The sequence below is a fragment of the Pieris brassicae genome, chromosome 14 (assembly GCF_905147105.1).
Source record: "Pieris brassicae chromosome 14, ilPieBrab1.1, whole genome shotgun sequence".
NCBI classification, from domain to species: Eukaryota; Metazoa; Arthropoda; class Insecta; order Lepidoptera; family Pieridae; genus Pieris; species Pieris brassicae.
This window is the reverse complement of record NC_059678.1, coordinates 2,532,982-2,554,691: the sequence shown is the minus strand read 5'-3', so window position 1 is coordinate 2,554,691 and position 21,710 is coordinate 2,532,982. Positions and strand designations below refer to the sequence as shown.

The following is a 21,710-nucleotide window of genomic DNA, read 5'->3' as shown; positions in this document are numbered from 1 at the left end:
ATTTAATTATTATTTATTTACTTAAAATGTAATTTGGAAAATGGTGTAATGGTTTCAGTTCTGTATAAACGATGGGTAATACAGAAAAGAAACTTGGCGATTAAAAAAGTGGCGGAGAGTTTATTGCCAGTTCTCAAATCAAGGGCATAGAACGGAAGAGAAAAGAATGTAAAATTATAAATATTTAATGTATATATATTTTTTATTGACGTTCATAAGTGTACATTGTGTTACCTATATAAATAAATGATTTCTGACTTTGATTCTAGATAAAAATTAAATTAGTTAATATATTGGTAAGTAGTTATTATATTAAAGACTTTTAAATTTAGATTTATATAGAATTCATCGCAACTTTGAGATCTCAGCTGTATGATTAAAATGAATAATGCAAGTCATTACTTAAAACCAAAGAAAGTTCAATGGTGGTCTGACTGAAATATTTTAATGGGAAATTTTGTTAAGTATTGTGGCACACATGCTTGCATAGGTTACATCAATAATAGACAATCTTTATATTTTTTATTCTGTTTCTGACTTCTGTGGTAAATGGTGCACAGTGACAAAATGAAAATACAAATCGTCGATGTTTGACGTCATAGGAAATATGAACTATGATTATTTAGTGATTATATTTAGTTTGTGTGAAGTTTAAGTGGACATTATATATGTATTTAGTGAAATTACGAAAATGGAGACCGATTGGATGATAGAAGAACAGACGACGCCAAAGGTACCTTTGTAACATTGTGAATGGATCGCTGGTCGTGACATGAAAGTCCTCCGCCATCTTTTGCACTATCCTTATTCTCAATCGCCTAACATTAAAAACTTTAAATTTCTAACATAAGAGAAGCTGTTTATGATCCTAGAATATAAACTGCATAATTTTAAAACATAAATTGTTAATTGTGTACAAATCTATTCTATACACCTCTGTAAAATCTTTAGTGTTTATAACCCAAATTCAATTAAAAAAAATGCATTATTAGGGTCAATATTCTTGAACAATGATTTCAAGTAATATAAGTTTTCATCCTAATTAGTTTTAGATGTTTTATCGGTATTCAATGGTAAATAAATTAACTATTCAGAATGTACCAAAACTCCATGATTCATATTTATTAGCATCAGTAATGTTGAATAATTTAGGTGTTTCTGGATGATTTCGCAAAAAATATTATCTCTTGAAGATTCAAGTTCTAGCCATAGTATTTTAGTTTTGGAAATACACAGTAAAATAAATGTAATTTAGATTATTAAGATTAAGAAATTATCATTTGAATTCTTTGAAATTTTATTTAGTATTTAGGGCAAGTTAGTTCTGTTAATTTCTTTTTCCACTGTGTTGTTTTATTACATATGAACTCTCAATAAACACAATTATTGTTAGATATTGTCTCTAAGAGGTGGTGACCTCAATATTGTGTTGATTCCTTAAACACAGCCTTATTCCATACAGGCATACAGTTTTCTCTATTCTGGAAGTTTAAAACTTTAAAATACAAATATTAATACATTTAAAGACACTGAATACGTTGTTTTTGCTATTACTTTAATTTTCAAAAATAACATTACTAGTGTATTCTTGTGTTCTCATATGTCTATTATTAGTGTCAAGCCTTTAGTAGTGATTAATTAATTAAGGATCTGTGATTCACCTGTGAGAATGATGTGGTAAAAAATTATTTTAGTATTATTATTTTTAATTTACTTTATTTCCATGTTCAGCTATGTAAAAAAAATGTTATGCTTTTATAAGAAGCCATTGCTTAAATTTACTGAATTTTGATGTTGTAGAAATATGGTGACTTGCTTGTCTTTGACAAAAAATCCCCAATAAACCCCGAAAGTATGTCTTTTCTTTGCCTCATTATTCTTTCTTAATGTTAACTTATCAAGTGGACACATTTGCAATATGTTTTTAATAGCAGGTGGCATCACTTACATCACTGGACACAGGTGTGAAGCCGGCACCAAGTGGTGCTGCATATGTGGCAGAAAGAAACACCTGTCTAAACCTATTCTCAAAATGGAACGAAACCGACCAGGTATGTAAAAGTTTGGGTTTTATTTTTTAAAATTTAACTTTAAAATCATGCATTTGTGGTAGATCTGCTGGTCCAGAGTTATTTCATATGTCAGCAATTACTATATTTAATACTCTAGTAAAATCTAGACCTTTGTCTAAGTTCAAATCAATTTTTCCATATTCTGAAAATTGATTAGTTACAATTTATTCATAAGTACTGTTGAAACATTTATACATTGGTAAAGATTGCTTTCGATTTAGTATGATACCTAAAAATTTATTTTATACATATTTTGGTTTTTTTAGTTGAAAAAGCTTGTTTTGAACTTAGGCAGCAAATATCTTATTCTTGTCTTGATTTCTTTATTTAAAATTCCCTTATCTCGTAAACTAGTCTAATTTAAATTTATTTTAAGATTATCACGGGAGTTTTGATAAAGGATCGTTATTTATTGCTTGTGGGTACTTTATAATATGACCTATAAAATGTGGGTAGTTTAGAGTGTGTTATTGTGAAAAATTTATTTCTTCTAAAATTTCAATCAGAATACATGTTATTATGTGTTGTGAATGTATAGTGCCGATAATATAACTAAATGTGGACTGCTGTTGTTGGTGTATAGTTTATTTATTTAAGCAATTTCAAGCTTATTATTGTAAATCTATTTTATGTTAGTTCTCACACTATTTCAGTGCACACAATCCATTTTCTTCACAGCTGCGCATTAAGATTTAATGTTATTTTAAGTATAGTAATGCAATCTATATCAATAATATAAAATATACTCTAGTGTAAGAAAAAAATAATTGATGATAGACAAGTGAAAATTTAGGGTTGTATATATTTTTTAATGCCACATAATAATAATAAAAAATGGGATGGACATCTTTTATCACTCAGAGGTTTGAACGATAGATAGAAACCGATTCTCAGACCTACTGAATATGCATTAAAATTTCATAAGAATCGGTCCAGGTGTTTCGGAGGATTATGGAAACGAGTTCAAATTGTTTTTTTCTATTTAATTAAAGTACTAATTATGAGTATTTCAAATTGTATAGATAAGATAAATTGGTGCTTTCGTTCACATTGCCTATTTGCCGATACATTATAATATTAAAATACTAGCGGACCCCACAGACTTCGATCAGAAATTTGAAATGTGGCAGATTTTTGTTCCTACCAATTTATAGTCGGCGCAAAAAATTCTCATGGCAGAACCATCACCCTGATGATAGACCGATGTGTGAGACCAAAGTATCTTCGCTTCCACGAACTTTGGCCACTCTTCAGTGACCCCTCTAAAAAACCCCGACTGGGATGTCTGCTAGAGGGCTTCAAACTAAGAGGCGAACTTAGGGTTCAAACCTGATTGGAAAATAATCTAAAAGGATAGTGGGAACCTAAAAGTGACAAATATTTAAAAATTGTGTGCCTCATTGATATATGTTCCTATTAGTATGTATTCAAATAATTTTGCTCAGATAGAGATATTAAATTGAATTATTCGAAAATTAAATCCTTTTTTAACGCGATTTGTTTGACAGATGTAATGACGTGAAAACATATGCATTTTACGTCGCATGCCGAAACTAAAATAAAAGAAATAATATCGCGAAGCCAACCAAATTAGAAATCAGTACTAATGAATTATAGCTTTCACATTTTTTGACAATTCAATTTGGTCGGGTTCGCGATATTATCATTTGTTGTGTTTCGGAACGCGACATTGCTTAGACAACTCACAACAGTGAGTGCTTGTAATTTAATATGAACTTTATTGAATAGCAATAAAGTTCAAATTGACTCTACAGTTTATTTACAAAACGTTTGTATGGGAAAAAGAAAAGGGCTGTTTTGCGATTCATTTTTTATTATAGATATCAAGTTTGGTTAAAGTTTGTAGAGTTATAATTAAATTAAAATAAAATAAATATATGTTTATAATTAGAATTCATTTAATTTGGTATCGATAAAATAAGTGTCTAATGCGAAATGGCTAATCAAGGTGACATAGCGGGTGAGAGAGACAACAAACTGAATACAACCCGGGGATTACCCGGGCGTAAATAGTCAGTGCGTTTGCAACGGGCTAGATCAAACAAGACGCGCGTTTATATTACGTTTTTAAAGCGCGAATTTTAAATATTAAAATATCGATGATGCCGATATATCGGGATCGGTACCCATCGGATGCATTCCTAGTTTTAATGTATTAAAAATATTGGACTACCGTCAATAAAAGTGTAATTTTTTTAATGTGAATAATTTATATATTATACTAGCTGCCCCTGCGAACTTCGTTTCTCCTTAATATGGTTTTAGTTAGCCTTAATATCGCGACACGAAAGAATAATTTCACTGTATTATCGTCACTATAATTTGAGTTTGATTTACACTTCGGTCTAAGTAACACGTGGTTGGCTATGCTAACACCAAAAATTAAAAAGTAGAAATAATTGAATTTCACGGTATTTCGATTACTACAAATTAAATTAAATTTATACTTTAGCCTCAATAACACGTGGTAATCATGATATTGAATTGTAGCTTATGTGACACGTTTGTCGGTTTACCATAGCAGTGCCATCTATTGATTACTTACTCAATCCAGTCGAAAAGTATCGACATCTGTTAGAATCTTTTGGAGTTAACAGATAATTGTGACTGTCAATTAATTATAGACAAATAATTTGCAATCAAATAAAATTGCGACTATAATTAAGGATCTAAGCTATCCTATCTCTTAAGTTGGACCAGACTCCTCACGGTGTGCCAATTGAATTTAAAATGGGTTAAGTAGTTTAGGAGTCCATCGCGGACAAACATCGTGACAGGAGATTTATATATATTAAGGTAATATGTAAACATTTTCTACTTTTCAGGTGGAGTTTGTAGAGCAGCTATTGGCGCGGATGTGTCATTATCAGCATGGTCACATAAACGCATATCTCAAACCTATGCTTCAGAGGGATTTTATCAGCATGCTGCCAAGTTAGTACTTGACTTGATCACAGTTAGGGAGCGTTCAAGTAACGAATATGGGGGGGGGGGCTTCCTCTTGTAAATCGTTACGATGATACGGGGCGGGGATTGAATTACACGTTATTGTTAATATTATTTTCCACTTTCCAGTTTTTTACAATACATGCTGAGTCACTGGGTGATCACGAATCGTTTTACTATTGGGGGTACGTTATGACGCGTTATTTGGGGGGGGGGGGGGGGTCAAGAATCGACAAAAATTGCGTGACGTTATACTTGAACGCACCCTTAAACAACATTTTTAATTATCTTACTTGTATTAAGTCAATGTCAAAGTCAAAATCATTCATATAGGTAACACAATGTACACTCATGAACGTCAAAAAAAGAAATATTCATTAAATGCTTCTAATTTTACAATTACTTCCAGTTCTCAAATTAAGAGCGTAGAACGGAAGAGAAGAACTGGCGATACTCAGCCACTCTTTTTAATTGCCAAGGTTTTTTTACACAATGTTTGTAAGGAGCTGCAACCATTGCACCATGTTCCACATGACTTCTTAAGTAAATAATTAATAACGCGTATGGTAAAAATGATGAAGATAATTATTTAGGATGCGCGCGCGCACCGTCACAAAAAACCGACACCCTGAGGTTGGCTGTAGTCAACATTTTAGTTTTTTTGGAGTTCTTTTGGCGCGTTAGGGAAGAATGATGACAGTCAGACAGATGATGTCACAAAAAACCGACACCCTGAAATAAGCCGTAGTCAAAGAAGTATAACTTCTAACGCGTCTACATAAGTACACACAGGTTGTGTTTTAATTATTAACTAATTGCATAGTGTTACTTGCAAGTTCTTTTATTCCATTATATCATTGACATTCGTATAATAATGTTTGACATTGAACCTATTTAAATGTTTCAGAAAAAGGCCTAGATCATGTAGCGGAGAACATCCTCTCGTATTTGGACGCGAGTTCTCTGTGCGCCGCAGAACTGGTCTGCCGCGAGTGGCAGAGGGTCATCTCGGAGGGGATGCTGTGGAAGAAGCTGGTGGAACGGAAGGTCAGGACTGACTCGCTGTGGAGGGGGCTCGCTGAGAGGAGAGGATGGTAAGTCGATATTTTGTATGGGTTGTTTGTAACTTTTAACATTTTGACATACTCCCGTATAAGGTGATGTTCTATCTATAATAATAATACATAGCTTCAATCCGTTTAAAAAGTGTATTCTTAATGTGTAAAAGCCATGTTAACAAAAGACAATACTATCTTTTATTTTATTTATTTATATTATTTCAAGAGAAGAACTGGCAATAAACTCTCCGCCACTCTTTATAGCTATATTTAGAGCTGCAACTATTATATACTGGTTGTATTGACTATCAAAGGTTCCCGGCTGAATTCTATTGTATTAGGTACTTAATAACGTCATCGGCTGTTAAAACTATCGGTTTTTACGACTAAATATGATTATTTCGATGTCGTTATATATATATATATATATATATATATTGACTGTATTTACAGATTCAAGAATTATGAGATTTTTCCTCAAAACGATTTTCTTAACTACCCTATATATATATATATAGCGAACGAAATTTATGATATAGTTATAAATATACTAGCATCTATTGGTCTGATTTGTGAATCTAAACTATCCAGGCTTCCACACAAACGCATACAAAGACATCAAACTGGTCCAGCCGTTAAGAGGAGTTCATACATACGTACAGTAGTATTATAAAAGCTTTTAAGTTTGATCAAACTGCACTTGAAATGCAATTGAAATCGGATAAGTAGTTTAGGAGTATAGCGGACAAACAACTTATTAAGTAATATTGCAGGATTATGTATTTATTCAAACCGAAGCCAGGCAGCCAGCATCCATCTCACTCTTTCTACAGACAGCTATATCCTAAAATAATACAAGATATACAATCGATTGAAGAAAACTGGAGAATGGGAAGGCATAATTTACAGGTAATATGTTGATCGGTTTTTGTTTGATATTTTCAGCCTACGTATAGTATAGTGTTTTATTTCTAAACTAGATCTTTTCATAGTTTTCTTTTAAAATCACCTCAGTTCTAACTTATATTAGCTTTATTTCGAAACTGTTACCAAACGAAACAGTGTTGCCAGATGGCCTCGGCGACGTACCCTGTATTTCTGGAGCCTGTCCCAGATAAAAAAACATTAATGACAAACAAGAATAATAATGAAACTTTTCTATAAAAATAGTTTTTTTTATTATAATGAAAAACATAAGTAAATGCAGGATAACCTAATTCTTATCTGTGGTTCAATAGTTGAGACGTTAGCGTTAACTATGACTCAAATGTCAAAGTCAATGTTGACATATGACAGCCACTCATACTCAAACATGTTTCAGCTCCGATTCTTTCGCTAAATGTCGATTTTTTTTCTATTTCAGAGGATAAACTGCAGATCGGAGAACTCCAAAGGAGTTTACTGTTTGCAATATGATGATAATAAGATTGTGTCCGGGCTTAGAGATAATACAATTAAAATTTGGGATCGGAAGACATTACAATGTGTTAAGGTGAGATTTTTGGGTATTAACCAGTTCCCTCGATTTAACGACAAACACCCTAAAGCGTCGAAATCAATTGTCTTTGATTGGTTTAGCTTGTCTTCCATACAATGATACACTCTCCATAGCGTTACACTCTCAATAACGACAATTGAGTAATAAAGTACTTTTTAAGTTTATTATCCAAGCCCGCAATAAACTTGACTGTTGACCATGACTAATAAGTAGGAGTCATAGATTATCTATACAGTTTTCTTGTCTCGATTTAACAACAACTCTCTATAACTCCATAAAATGCTCAGTCCCCTCAGCTATATTTAGAGTTTAACACAGTATTGCTTATTACTTTTACGTAGACAAGAATATGAATATTAGGCTTGGGTGGTTTAGCTATGTACAACTGATAAATGATAAACGACTTACAAGTATATACAAGGTGAACGTGGAAGGTGATGAAGTAGAGTAGGGAAAAATTCAAAGTAGATAACTGATGAGTGTCATGAAAGTGAGAGTTGTTCAGTATAACACCTGCAGTTGAGTTTAATTATCGGACGTCAAGACAGAATACGAAATACCATCCGTATCCGACAGTTCTGGCCACGCAGCACCACTGTGTGGAACCAGCTGCCCACTGAAGTATTTCCGAACCAATTCGACTTACGGTCCTTCAAGAAAAGAGCGTACCAATTCTTGAAAGGCCGGCAACGCACTTGCGAGACTTCTGGCAATGTGAGTGTCCATGGGCGACGGTATCGCTACACATCAGTTGAACCCCTTGCCCGTTTGCCTGCTATTACATGAAAAAGGAGTTCCGTAGCAAGTGGAGATCCTTGGTCGTTCTACCTGTACGGGAGAAAGGCGTCAATATATTGATATATATTTTTTTTACGTGACCATGGAGTTTTGTGTGAATTTTACTGAGTTTGTTTCATCTGTGTTAGTACCACTTTTTTATTGCACTTGACAGTTGACATTACGAAAAGTGATTTAAAAAAAAAACATTCAAGATGTCAACTAAAAACTCTATCCGTTAATATATAATTTTTATTAAACGTTGATAAAAAGACTACTAAACCGTTTTTGATTAAATTTGTCGACAAACATACACAACAGACGAGTTCGGAAGTATAGATGGTCTGTATACATGTCTAAGGTATTTTTTTAACATTATAGGAACTACAAGGTCACACGGGTTCAGTACTCTGCCTACAGTACGACGAAAGAGCAATCATTTCCGGTTCATCAGATAGCACTGTACGAGTATGGGATGTCAATACTGGTGCCATGCTGAACACACTGATACATCACTGCGAGGCCGTGTTGCATTTGCGATTTTGTAATGGAATGATGGTCACGTGTAGTAAGGTAATTCCATATCATAGACCTATCTATAATCTCTGACGTCTAATGACGTCACGAGAGTATGAAACATATAACGCGCTATCGAAACAGGTGCCGTTAAATGTATCTTAATCTTTGGGATTCCCTTAAACTCATACTCTTATAGTATTAAAAAAATCGTAGTCCAAAACGCCCTATCGAAAATTCATACGCTTCAAGTATTAAAAAAGTCATACTCTAAAAGGCGCTATCGAAAACTCATACGCTTCAAGTATTAAAAAAGTCATACTCTAAAAATCGCTATCTAGAACTCATACTCTTCAAGTATTCAAAATAGTCGTAGTCTAAAACCCGTTATCGAAAACTCATACTCTTAAAGTATTAAAAAAGTCATACTCGAAAAATCGCTATCTAGAACTCATACTCTTAAAGTATTAAAAAAGTCGAACTCTAAAACGCGCTATCCAAAACTCATACTCTTAAAGTATTAAAAAAGTCATACTCTAAAAATCGCTATCTAGAACTCATACTCTTCAAGTATTCAAAATAGTCGTAGTCTAAAACGCGTTATCGAAAACTCATACTCTTAAAGTATTAAAAAAGTCGAACTCTAAAACGCGCTATCCAAAACTCATACTCTTAAAGTATTAAAAAAGTCATACTCTAAAAATCGCTATCTAGAACTCATACTCTTCAAGTATTCAAAAAAGTCGAACTCTAAAACGCGCTATCCAAAACTCATACTCTTAAAGTATTAAAAAAGTCATACTCTAAAAATCGCTATCTAGAACTCATACTCTTCAAGTATTAAAAAAGTCGAACTCTAAAACGCGCTATCCAAAACTCATACTCTTAAAGTATTAAAAAAGTCATACTCTAAAAATCGCTATCTAGAACTCATACTCTTCAAGTATTCAAAATAGTCGTAGTCTAAAACGCGTTATCGAAAACTCATACGCTTCAAGTATTAAAAAAGTCATACTCTAAAAATCGCTATCCAAAACTCATACTCTTAAAGTATTAAAAAAGTCGATCTCTAAAACGCGCTATCCAAAACTCATACTCTTAAAGTATTAAAAAAAGTCATACTCGAAAAATCGCTATCTAGAACTCATACTCTTAAAGTATTAAAAAAGTCGAACTCTAAAACGCGCTATCCAAAACTCATACTCTTAAAGTATTAAAAAAGTCATACTCTAAAAATCGCTATCTAGAACTCATACTCTTCAAGTATTCAAAATAGTCGTAGTCTAAAACCCGTTATCGAAAACTCATACTCTTAAAGTATTAAAAAAGTCGAACTCTAAAACGCGCTATCCAAAACTCATACTCTTAAAGTATTAAAAAAGTCATACTCTAAAAATCGCTATCTAGAACTCATACTCTTCAAGTATTCAAAATAGTCGTAGTCTAAAACGCGTTATCGAAAACTCATACGCTTCAAGTATTAAAAAAGTCATACTCTAAAAATCGCTATCCAAAACTCATACTCTTAAAGTATTAAAAAAGTCGATCTCTAAAACGCGCTATCCAAAACTCATACTCTTAAAGTATTAAAAAAGTCATACTCGAAAAATCGCTATCTAGAACTCATACTCTTAAAGTATTAAAAAAGTCGAACTCTAAAACGCGCTATCCAAAACTCATACTCTTAAAGTATTAAAAAAGTCATACTCTAAAAATCGCTATCTAGAACTCATACTCTTCAAGTATTCAAAATAGTCGTAGTCTAAAACGCGTTATCGAAAACTCATACTCTTAAAGTATTAAAAAAGTCGAACTCTAAAACGCGCTATCCAAAACTCATACTCTTAAAGTATTAAAAAAGTCATACTCTAAAAATCGCTATCTAGAACTCATACTCTTCAAGTATTAAAAAAGTCATACTCTAAAAATCGCTATCTAGAACTCATACTCTTCAAGTATTCAAAATAGTCGTAGTCTAAAACGCGTTATCGAAAACTCATACTCTTAAAGTATTAAAAAAGTCGAACTCTAAAACGCGCTATCCAAAACTCATACTCTTAAAGTATTAAAAAAGTCATACTCTAAAAATCGCTATCTAGAACTCATACTCTTCAAGTATTCAAAAAAGTCGAACTCTAAAACGCGCTATCCAAAACTCATACTCTTAAAGTATTAAAAAAGTCATACTCTAAAAATCGCTATCTAGAACTCATACTCTTCAAGTATTAAAAAAGTCGAACTCTAAAACGCGCTATCCAAAACTCATACTCTTAAAGTATTAAAAAAGTCATACTCTAAAAATCGCTATCTAGAACTCATACTCTTCAAGTATTCAAAATAGTCGTAGTCTAAAACCCGTTATCGAAAACTCATACTCTTAAAGTATTAAAAAAGTCGAACTCTAAAACGCGCTATCCAAAACTCATACTCTTAAAGTATTAAAAAAGTCATACTCTAAAAATCGCTATCTAGAACTCATACTCTTCAAGTATTCAAAATAGTCGTAGTCTAAAACGCGTTATCGAAAACTCATACGCTTCAAGTATTAAAAAAGTCATACTCTAAAAATCGCTATCCAAAACTCATACTCTTAAAGTATTAAAAAAGTCGATCTCTAAAACGCGCTATCCAAAACTCATACTCTTAAAGTATTAAAAAAGTCATACTCGAAAAATCGCTATCTAGAACTCATACTCTTCAAGTATTCAAAAAAGTCGAACTCTAAAACGCGCTATCCAAAACTCATACTCTTAAAGTATTAAAAAAGTCATACTCTAAAAATCGCTATCTAGAACTCATACTCTTCAAGTATTAAAAAAGTCGAACTCTAAAACGCGCTATCCAAAACTCATACTCTTAAAGTATTAAAAAAGTCATACTCTAAAAATCGCTATCTAGAACTCATACTCTTCAAGTATTCAAAATAGTCGTAGTCTAAAACGCGTTATCGAAAACTCATACGCTTCAAGTATTAAAAAAGTCATACTCTAAAAATCGCTATCCAAAACTCATACTCTTAAAGTATTAAAAAAGTCGATCTCTAAAACGCGCTATCCAAAACTCATACTCTTAAAGTATTAAAAAAAGTCATACTCGAAAAATCGCTATCTAGAACTCATACTCTTAAAGTATTAAAAAAGTCGAACTCTAAAACGCGCTATCCAAAACTCATACTCTTAAAGTATTAAAAAAGTCATACTCTAAAAATCGCTATCTAGAACTCATACTCTTCAAGTATTCAAAATAGTCGTAGTCTAAAACCCGTTATCGAAAACTCATACTCTTAAAGTATTAAAAAAGTCGAACTCTAAAACGCGCTATCCAAAACTCATACTCTTAAAGTATTAAAAAAGTCATACTCTAAAAATCGCTATCTAGAACTCATACTCTTCAAGTATTCAAAATAGTCGTAGTCTAAAACGCGTTATCGAAAACTCATACGCTTCAAGTATTAAAAAAGTCATACTCTAAAAATCGCTATCCAAAACTCATACTCTTAAAGTATTAAAAAAGTCGATCTCTAAAACGCGCTATCCAAAACTCATACTCTTAAAGTATTAAAAAAGTCATACTCGAAAAATCGCTATCTAGAACTCATACTCTTAAAGTATTAAAAAAGTCGAACTCTAAAACGCGCTATCCAAAACTCATACTCTTAAAGTATTAAAAAAGTCATACTCTAAAAATCGCTATCTAGAACTCATACTCTTCAAGTATTCAAAATAGTCGTAGTCTAAAACGCGTTATCGAAAACTCATACTCTTAAAGTATTAAAAAAGTCGAACTCTAAAACGCGCTATCCAAAACTCATACTCTTAAAGTATTAAAAAAGTCATACTCTAAAAATCGCTATCTAGAACTCATACTCTTCAAGTATTAAAAAAGTCATACTCTAAAAATCGCTATCTAGAACTCATACTCTTCAAGTATTCAAAATAGTCGTAGTCTAAAACGCGTTATCGAAAACTCATACTCTTAAAGTATTAAAAAAGTCGAACTCTAAAACGCGCTATCCAAAACTCATACTCTTAAAGTATTAAAAAAGTCATACTCTAAAAATCGCTATCTAGAACTCATACTCTTCAAGTATTCAAAAAAGTCGAACTCTAAAACGCGCTATCCAAAACTCATACTCTTAAAGTATTAAAAAAGTCATACTCTAAAAATCGCTATCTAGAACTCATACTCTTCAAGTATTCAAAATAGTCGTAGTCTAAAACCCGTTATCGAAAACTCATACTCTTAAAGTATTAAAAAAGTCGAACTCTAAAACGCGCTATCCAAAACTCATACTCTTAAAGTATTAAAAAAGTCATACTCTAAAAATCGCTATCTAGAACTCATACTCTTCAAGTATTCAAAATAGTCGTAGTCTAAAACGCGTTATCGAAAACTCATACGCTTCAAGTATTAAAAAAGTCATACTCTAAAAATCGCTATCCAAAACTCATACTCTTAAAGTATTAAAAAAGTCGATCTCTAAAACGCGCTATCCAAAACTCATACTCTTAAAGTATTAAAAAAGTCATACTCTAAAAATCGCTATCTAGAACTCATACTCTTCAAGTATTCAAAATAGTCGTAGTCTAAAACGCGCTATCCAAAACTCATACTCTTAAAGTATTAAAAAAGTCGATCTCTAAAACGCGCTATCCAAAACTCATACTCTTAAAGTATTAAAAAAGTCATACTCTAAAAATCGCTATCTAGAACTCATACTCTTCAAGTATTAAAAAAGTCGAACTCTAAAACGCGCTATCCAAAACTCATACTCTTAAAGTATTAAAAAAGTCATACTCTAAAAATCGCTATCTAGAACTCATACTCTTCAAGTATTCAAAATAGTCGTAGTCTAAAACCCGTTATCGAAAACTCATACTCTTAAAGTATTAAAAAAGTCGAACTCTAAAACGCGCTATCCAAAACTCATACTCTTAAAGTATTAAAAAAGTCATACTCTAAAAATCGCTATCTAGAACTCATACTCTTCAAGTATTCAAAATAGTCATACTCGAAAAATCGCTATCTAGAACTCATACTCTTAAAGTATTAAAAAAGTCGTTCTCTAAAACGCGCTATCCAAAACTCATACTCTTAAAGTATTAAAAAAGTCATACTCTAAAAATCGCTATCTAGAACTCATACTCTTCAAGTATTCAAAATAGTCGTAGTCTAAAACGCGTTATCGAAAACTCATACTCTTAAAGTATTAAAAAAGTCGAACTCTAAAACGCGCTATCCAAAACTCATACTCTTAAAGTATTAAAAAAGTCGAACTCTAAAACGCGCTATCCAAAACTCATACTCTTAAAGTATTAAAAAAGTCATACTCTAAAAATCGCTATCTAGAACTCATACTCTTCAAGTATTCAAAATAGTCGTAGTCTAAAACGCGTTATCGAAAACTCATACTCTTAAAGTATTAAAAAAGTCGAACTCTAAAACGCGCTATCCAAAACTCATACTCTTAAAGTATTAAAAAAGTCATACTCTAAAAATCGCTATCTAGAACTCATACTCTTCAAGTATTCAAAAAAGTCGAACTCTAAAACGCGCTATCCAAAACTCATACTCTTAAAGTATTAAAAAAGTCATACTCTAAAAATCGCTATCTAGAACTCATACTCTTCAAGTATTAAAAAAGTCGAACTCTAAAACGCGCTATCCAAAACTCATACTCTTAAAGTATTAAAAAAGTCATACTCTAAAAATCGCTATCTAGAACTCATACTCTTCAAGTATTCAAAATAGTCGTAGTCTAAAACCCGTTATCGAAAACTCATACTCTTAAAGTATTAAAAAAGTCGAACTCTAAAACGCGCTATCCAAAACTCATACTCTTAAAGTATTAAAAAAGTCATACTCTAAAAATCGCTATCTAGAACTCATACTCTTCAAGTATTCAAAATAGTCGTAGTCTAAAACGCGTTATCGAAAACTCATACGCTTCAAGTATTAAAAAAGTCATACTCTAAAAATCGCTATCCAAAACTCATACTCTTAAAGTATTAAAAAAGTCGATCTCTAAAACGCGCTATCCAAAACTCATACTCTTAAAGTATTAAAAAAGTCATACTCGAAAAATCGCTATCTAGAACTCATACTCTTAAAGTATTAAAAAAGTCGAACTCTAAAACGCGCTATCCAAAACTCATACTCTTAAAGTATTAAAAAAGTCATACTCTAAAAATCGCTATCTAGAACTCATACTCTTCAAGTATTCAAAATAGTCGTAGTCTAAAACCCGTTATCGAAAACTCATACTCTTAAAGTATTAAAAAAGTCGAACTCTAAAACGCGCTATCCAAAACTCATACTCTTAAAGTATTAAAAAAGTCATACTCTAAAAATCGCTATCTAGAACTCATACTCTTCAAGTATTCAAAATAGTCGTAGTCTAAAACGCGTTATCGAAAACTCATACGCTTCAAGTATTAAAAAAGTCATACTCTAAAAATCGCTATCCAAAACTCATACTCTTAAAGTATTAAAAAAGTCGAACTCTAAAACGCGCTATCCAAAACTCATACTCTTAAAGTATTAAAAAAGTCATACTCTAAAAATCGCTATCTAGAACTCATACTCTTCAAGTATTCAAAATAGTCGTAGTCTAAAACCCGTTATCGAAAACTCATACTCTTAAAGTATTAAAAAAGTCGAACTCTAAAACGCGCTATCCAAAACTCATACTCTTAAAGTATTAAAAAAGTCATACTCTAAAAATCGCTATCTAGAACTCATACTCTTCAAGTATTCAAAATAGTCGTAGTCTAAAACGCGTTATCGAAAACTCATACTCTTCAAGTATTAAACATTCATACTCTAAAAAGCGCTATCGAAACATTTCCCTCTGAGCTAATATGAAACAACTTGGTATCTTGTATATATAGGAACTTTGAGCCAATGAGTTGGTTCCCCCCCTTAGGACGAACTTCCACAAATTTATTTTAAATATATTTTGTTATTTCATTCGGTTGAAAGTACAGACCGGCAAACATCTTGAACAAATGTCCTTGCCAGTAGCGATTTTTAAACATTACTGGGTATCTTTCAGGCCGTTAGTTAAACGGCGCCGTTTAGTTAAAAGGCTAGGCTGTTAATTGAACGGCTAATTTAGTTACTTGGCTCCGACATATATATAATCCCCCCCCCCCCCACAATTTGTGGGTAATATGTGAAAAAAGTAAATAATTACTGTTGACGTAATCACCAAGTAGAAGAATTATTTACTTAGTCCAGCATTAGGTCACAAGCTTCTGCAAGTTATCGGGACCTCTGCTATATGTCCAAAACCTCAGGGTCCTTTGATCCTAACATACCGAAGGATCAGCACTTACTTGTAATACTGTAAGTATAAATTCGTCTCATTTTGATATGAATAATGAATTTCAGGACAGATCAATAGCTGTATGGGATATGACGTCCACAACGGAAATAATGCTCCGCAGGGTGCTCGTCGGGCACAGGGCTGCGGTGAACGTGGTCGACTTTGACGAGAAGTACATTGTCAGTGCGAGTGGTGATAGGACTATTAAGGTATTTGGGTTGAATTATTATTTTTTTGGGCATTTTAGGTCCTCAGTGTTTCTGTTTGTTTATTAACTATTGAGGTTCTAATAGGCCTAACAAAAATTCGTTGAGGCAGTAAACGCTGACCTATTTGAAAGAAAAAAAACTACCACAAAACAGATAGTTCAGGCCTAAAATTTACTAGGGATATACATTATTTTAGTTATTCCATATTCCGATTCGTATGTCAAGTCACAATATCTTGAGTGTTGTCTAATATGTCAAATTTCATACAGAAAAACGGTTTGACAGCTTCTGAAGCTAGATATCAGTTTGATTAGCTTTCTAAGTTGATAGGTAACAATTGAGAACCCTCATACACTTCCTCACACATGCACACACACTCTTACACATCCACATACACCCTCATACACTTCCTCACACATCCACACACACTTTTACACATCCACACACACCCTCATACACTTCCTCACACATCTACACACACTCTTACACATCCACATACACCCTCATACACTTCCTCACACATCCACACACACTTTTACACATCCACACACACCCTCATACACTTCCTCACACATCTACACACACTCTTACACATCCACTCACACCCTCATACACTCCCTCACACATACTCTCCCACACACACACACCCTCATATATACTCTCGCATTTATAGCCTCCTATTTACACACCCTCCACCCATTATTAAAAAGTATTTACTAATTTTTACTTGTTGACTTGTTTGCATTTCTTTTTGTTTTTTGAACCTTTTGTTTGTATATATTATGTATTTCATCTTTAGTATAATTGTTTTGGTTATATCGAAGATTTGACGCGATTAATATCACTGAGATAGTTGTCACAATCGTAGTGTCTTTTGGATTTTATTTTACAATATTATTATGCAACGACTATTAAGCAACTGGCGCGGTGTTGCCATTTCAATAAAACAAATGACATTGTGTTATTAACGTTTAAAGAACTTTATTTTTCATTACAAAAAACTATATTTTATTTACATGAGAAACTAAATATTGTCAGCGAGATACAGGTGCCAATTTTAGTTCACTACATTCACTTTGACATGCATTTTTAATGCCCCCTTGAATGTGTCAAACACGCCAATATTGCGAATTTTATGCCAACCGATTAAACAGTTGCACACCCTCATACCCAATCGACCTCTTCGAATAATTTGTGCGCGGCTTCAATCAATCAAAATATTTTTATTCATATAGGTAAACATGTACACTTATCAACGTCAAGAAAAACAAATTAAATTAACTGTAAATTTACATTTACAACCAGTTCGCAAGTCAAGGGCGTAGAGCGGGTAAGAAGAACTGGCAAGAAACTTTCCGCCACTCTTTTCAATCGCCAAGTTTTCTTCGGCAAGATAAGCAAGGTTGTGGTTGTGTCCTTGATTTTCTTAAATGATAAGCCACTATGGAGAGAGCCATTTTTTTTAAAATTAAGTTACAAGAACATTATTACATAATCTTACATTATAATAATTATGAGTCCACTACTACAAATAATGTTAATCCATAAATAAATAATGTATTATAACTAACATAGTCTAAGCTGAGATACTAGCAAAAATCAATATTTTTGTTTGTAAATAAATAAAAAGGCTTACTATTAATGTTACTACAAATAAAATAAATAACTTTCAGGTATGGAACACGTCCTCCTGCGAATTCGTGCGGACGTTGAACGGCCACAAACGTGGCATCGCGTGCCTTCAGTACCGGGACCGGCTCGTCGTGTCCGGCTCGTCCGACAACACTATCCGGCTTTGGGACATCGAGTGCGGACAGTGTATACGCGTTTTGGAGGGACACGAGGAGCTTGTTAGGTGTATACGGTGAGTTATGGTCAAAATTTCGATATTTTTATGAAATTCTTTGACGGTAGTTTGCTTTTATTTGAGCCCGAGCAAACTTATCGGCCCATAGTTGAGTCCGGCTGTTGACGTGTTGTCGTTGAGTTGAATAGGCTTCGGGACTGTCTTCCAACTATAGGCCAACTGCTTTATAAGTATGTGCGCGTGTATAGTATTGATTCTTGTAAATATATTTTCAGTTTCGATAACAAACGAATAGTGAGCGGCGCGTACGACGGAAAGATAAAAGTGTGGGACCTTCGAGCCGCACTCGACGTTCGTACGCCGCATCAAGATCTCTGTTTACGGACGCTGGTGGTGAGTATCAGATCTGATCCGTCATCTGGTAATTTTGCATTTTGGAGCTATGGGCTGCTCGAGTTCCAAGTCAATGTTAATGTCGTGATGGAACAATGGATTGAAAGTAAAAATAACAACCATATTAGCACAGTGGTCAAGTCAGTGGAGGTGGGGGTTAGAACGCCCATTTTCACGTTGAGATTTTCGCGAATATCAACCATATTAGCACAGTGGTTAAGACTTTGGAGGTAGGGGTTGGAACCCCCACTTCCGAATTTCACGTTAATATTTTCGCGCAAATCACCCATATTAGAAGTGTTTAAGACGGTGGAGGTAGGGGGTTAGAACCCCCATTTCAGATTTTCACGTTGAGATTTTCGCTAATAACAACCATATTAGGACAGTGGTTAAGACTTTGGAGGTAGGGGTTGGAACCCCCATTTCCGTATTTCACGTTGAGATTTTCCCGAATATCAACCATATTAGCAGAGTGGTTAAGACTTTGGAGGTAGGGGTTGGAACCCCCATTTCAGATTTTCACGTTGAGATTTTCGCGAATATCAACCATATTAGCAGAGTGGTTAAGACTTTGGAGGTAGGGGGTTAGAACCCCCATTTCAGATTTTCACGTTGAGATTTTCGCGAATAACAACCATATTATGACAGTGGTTAAGACTTTGGAGGTTGGGGGTTAGAACCCCCATTTCCGATTTTCACGTTGAGATTTTCGCTAATAACAACCATATTAGGACAGTGGTTAAGACTTTGGAGGTAGGGGTTGGAACCCCCATTTCCGTATTTCACGTTGAGATTTTCCCGAATATCAACCATATTAGCAGAGTGGTTAAGACTTTGGAGGTAGGGGTTGGAACCCCCATTTCAGATTTTCACGTTGAGATTTTCGCGAATATCAACCATATTAGCAGAGTGGTTAAGACTTTGGAGGTAGGGGTTGGAACCCCCATTTCAGATTTTCACGTTGATATTTTCGCGAATATCAACCATATTATGACAGTGGTTAAGACTTTGGAGGTAGGGGGTTAGAACCCCCATTTCAGATTTTCACGTTGAGATTTTCGCGAATAACAACCATATTATGACAGTGGTTAAGACTTTGGAGGTAGGGGGTTAGAACCCCCATTTCAGATTTTCACGTTGAGATTTTCGCGAATAACAACCATATTATGACAGTGGTTAAGACTTTGGAGGTTGGCGGTTAGAACCCCCATTTCCGATTTTGACGTTGAGATTTTCGCGTACTGAGTCTCGTTGCACCACCCAGAGCGTAGCAATTACCGCTAAGTGGGACTCTCGTATGTCAGTTGTAGGGAAGTCTCTTCGGTAATTTTAGTCGGCCTATTTATTCCAGGAGCACACCGGCCGCGTGTTCCGCCTTCAGTTCGACGAGTTCCAAATCGTGTCTTCCTCGCACGACGATACGATTCTCGTGTGGGACTTCCTCAACTACACGGGTGCTTCCCCGGCGCCCCCCGCACCCCCTCAGCCTCGGTGGGCCTCGCCCGAGTTGGATAGGGCCTTCTATGACTAGGTGAGTTACAACACTATATGATATTAAAAGTAACCTGTGTTAATCAAAATATATCGATTTATATACGTTATGTCAATCGACGATGACGTAACATGCTTGTAAACAATATGTCATCTTGCCTTGGAGCTTGGTTTTGTGATTGAAATATATTTGTGTCATTGGACAATTCGCGCTGGGAAACCGTGACGTTTGTTTACGTGTTTACAAGCATGTTACGTAACGTTACGTTATTTAATTAAAAAGTTGTTGGCGGTTTACATAGGTTATTCAAGAATTAACTAAACTAGCGTATTAATATAGATAATAAAATTTCATTTAAGTAATTGAAAATAAATTTAGAACGTAAAGTTACTTTTCCCGTGAATTCCTGTTAATATGTCACTTCGGTCTAAGAAACACGTGGTTGGCTATGCTAACACCAGAAAATTAAAAAAGTAGCCTCAATAACACGTGGTAATCATGATATTGAATTGGAGCTTATATGCCACGTTTGTCGGTTTACCATAGCAGTGCCATCTATTGATTACTTACTCAATCCAGTCGAAAAGTATCGACATCTGTTAGAATCTTTTGGAGTTAACAGATAATTGTGACTGTCAATTAATTATAGTCAAATAATTTGCAATAAAATAAATTTGCGGCTATAATTGAAGATCTAAGCTATCCTATCTCTTAAGTTGGACCAGACTGCTCACGGTGTGCCAATTTAATTTAAAATCGTTTAAGTAGTTTAGGAGTCCATCGCGGACAAACATCGTGACAGGAGATTTATATATATTAAGATATTTTTGAAATGAGAAATAAAGTTTCAACATTAGTTATAATCTTTCTCCGACTTTATTATGGAAATGTTTTGCTTTCAGATCGAAGATATTCACCGCTTTCGGACATCGTTATATAAGTGTTGTTAATGGACTTTGTGATGGTTTTTCTGTGTCGAATTTGAGAATGAAACACCAGTCTAAATGGTGGTGATGTCTTTTTACTACACTAATCAGCGCTTTAACCTCCTTTAAGAGTCGATCAACGTACGGCTCTCGTCACTTTGGTAGTGGCTTTTATGTTGCGTACAGTGATGGGAAAAAATGACCCAAAAATTTCACCACTTTATTTGATGCCGTACATCGTATTAACTTCCAGTGTGTCAGTAAAATGGCTGCGATATTTTAACCGTATTAGCAGGGAAAGTCAGGTGTGGTCTGTAAATGCTCTTACAGTCTTTACGGTGTATTTGTAAGTGGAACTTAAAAGTCCATGAAATTAAAGCTGTACAAGTAATATTTGAAGGAAAAATAAGACAAGACATAGAAAAGGGAAAAGGCAAGGCACAGGTTATGTCATTTTTGACAAGGTTCAATATTGACATGACAAGTCTTCTTAAGGGGACGTTCAAATATTACGTAAGCGCTAAGGGGAGGGGGGGGAGTCTTTGCTTCTCTTATTTGGTATTTACTCTGTGTCACATTGTCTATGCTTGAAAAGGAAATGCGCTCTAGAGGATTCCAACAAACAGTTAATGCGTGTATGTACTATTTTTGAGAGCTTACTTTTGCTT

The 21,710-nt window shown here is 34.0% G+C and overlaps 1 protein-coding gene across 2 annotated transcripts; it reads left to right on the top strand.

Annotated features, from left to right (window-relative positions):
* Positions 1-547: 547 nt before the first annotated feature.
* Positions 548-21,160, top strand: LOC123717983 (beta-TrCP). 2 transcript variants are annotated; one of them, XM_045674303.1, is made up of 12 exons: positions 548-733; positions 1,932-2,051; positions 4,919-5,027; positions 5,947-6,133; positions 6,871-7,006; positions 7,461-7,589; positions 8,754-8,945; positions 16,281-16,424; positions 18,098-18,288; positions 18,507-18,624; positions 19,979-20,155; positions 21,019-21,160. In XM_045674303.1, exons 1-11 carry the CDS (start codon positions 692-694, stop codon positions 20,153-20,155), a joined length of 1,545 nt encoding a protein of 514 aa, XP_045530259.1. In that variant the 5' UTR covers positions 548-691; the 3' UTR covers positions 21,019-21,160. The 2 variants fall into 2 exon arrangements, with proteins under 2 accessions (XP_045530259.1, XP_045530258.1); XM_045674302.1 differs by having other exon boundaries at positions 19,976-20,155.
* Positions 21,161-21,710: the final 550 nt, after the last annotated feature.